We start from the raw sequence: 1,186 nt of genomic DNA, 5'->3' as shown, positions 1-1,186 counted from the left end.
ATTTATATCATATATGAATATATTTATTATATAAACTTGACATACCTTTATGAAATACATACATTAAGTTTTAAATTAGTTTTTTTTGTTTTGGGGGGGTGGGTACATGCTATGTACAGTTACTGTAAATTAGTGTTTCCACTAGGCCATACCTCTAGCCTCTTCATCTTCTTTTCCATTGTAATGCGATCGAGAGCCTCTGTCCTTTCAGTAACGATTTTGAAATTCTTCCTCGCAGTGCTCAACCAATCAGAGAAGGTCCTGAGAGCATTTTGAGCCTCTGTGATGTTCTGAATCTCTTCCTGGAGCTGTTTGAGTGTATCCTGAATGACGGAAGAAGAAATCAAAAGGCTCATTGTCAAGAACAGTCTGATTAGTATGGAGTGTTTTTGACTGATCCAGTGCCGCACACTCACTAGCATTCACTGCTGGAGGCTTGAGGCTAAGCTATTTTGCCGCATTTTTCACTTGACATGCAGATCCCTCATGCACGTGGCACCAATTAACGCTTTTGCGCTGTGCTGCGCGCACACCTATCTGCAGAGACGTAATAGCTCTTGACTGCAGTGCATGTGGCGGCCTGTTGTTTCTCACAGAATAATTACACGCTCTATTCTGTGTCGCAGCCAGGGTGTGTGTGCATGTTAGAGAGAAGTGGGCAGGAAGGAGAGGTGTTACAGCAAGTGTTAAAAACAATTCTGCTGCTGCCACTAAAGAAGCAGTACCGATTGATGGGCAAGATTGAGTCCTATATTGTTTAATTACAAGCTCAGGTCTCATTGTGGGTGAGACATTGATTTTTGTAGTTTTTTTGTTATCACATGAGGGTCACAGGAGGTGGTTTACCAAGTTGGATAGCTTCCAATGTTTAGATGGCTGAGAAATTAGACTCATCAGTGTGCTTTGGCAGCAAAGTGGGAGGTGAGTCAATGACCAGGTTCTATTTAAAGAAAAGTCATTGTAGAAACAGAATATGAAGTAGAAATAAAAATTTAACTGAACTAAAATTGTTTCATTATTTGGCAAATTTAAAAAAAAAGAACACTTTAATAATAGTGCCCTCATGCGATTAATCGTTTCCAAAATGAATTGTTTACATAATGAGTGCTGTCTTTTTTATTATGTATATGAATACATACACATGCATGTATATATTCCAGAAAAAATAAATAAATATAAAAATATA

At 38.1% G+C, this 1,186-nt stretch overlaps 1 protein-coding gene across 2 annotated transcripts in view; it reads right to left on the bottom strand.

Annotated features, from left to right (window-relative positions):
* The window catches only part of LOC122324584 (nesprin-1-like), a 99,614-nt gene that overhangs the window by 49,790 nt on the left and 48,638 nt on the right, over positions 1–1,186 (bottom strand). For both annotated transcript variants that reach the window (XM_043219118.1, XM_043219117.1), the window contains one exon: positions 153–323. In XM_043219118.1, the coding sequence (XP_043075053.1) occupies positions 153–323 (171 nt within the window). The remainder of the gene's footprint in view (positions 1–152; positions 324–1,186) is intronic.

This window comes from Puntigrus tetrazona, chromosome 20, assembly GCF_018831695.1.
Source record: "Puntigrus tetrazona isolate hp1 chromosome 20, ASM1883169v1, whole genome shotgun sequence".
Taxonomy (NCBI): Eukaryota; Metazoa; Chordata; class Actinopteri; order Cypriniformes; family Cyprinidae; genus Puntigrus; species Puntigrus tetrazona.
Note: the sequence above shows the minus strand (reverse complement) of the source record. Positions and strands in the feature narration are given on the sequence as shown.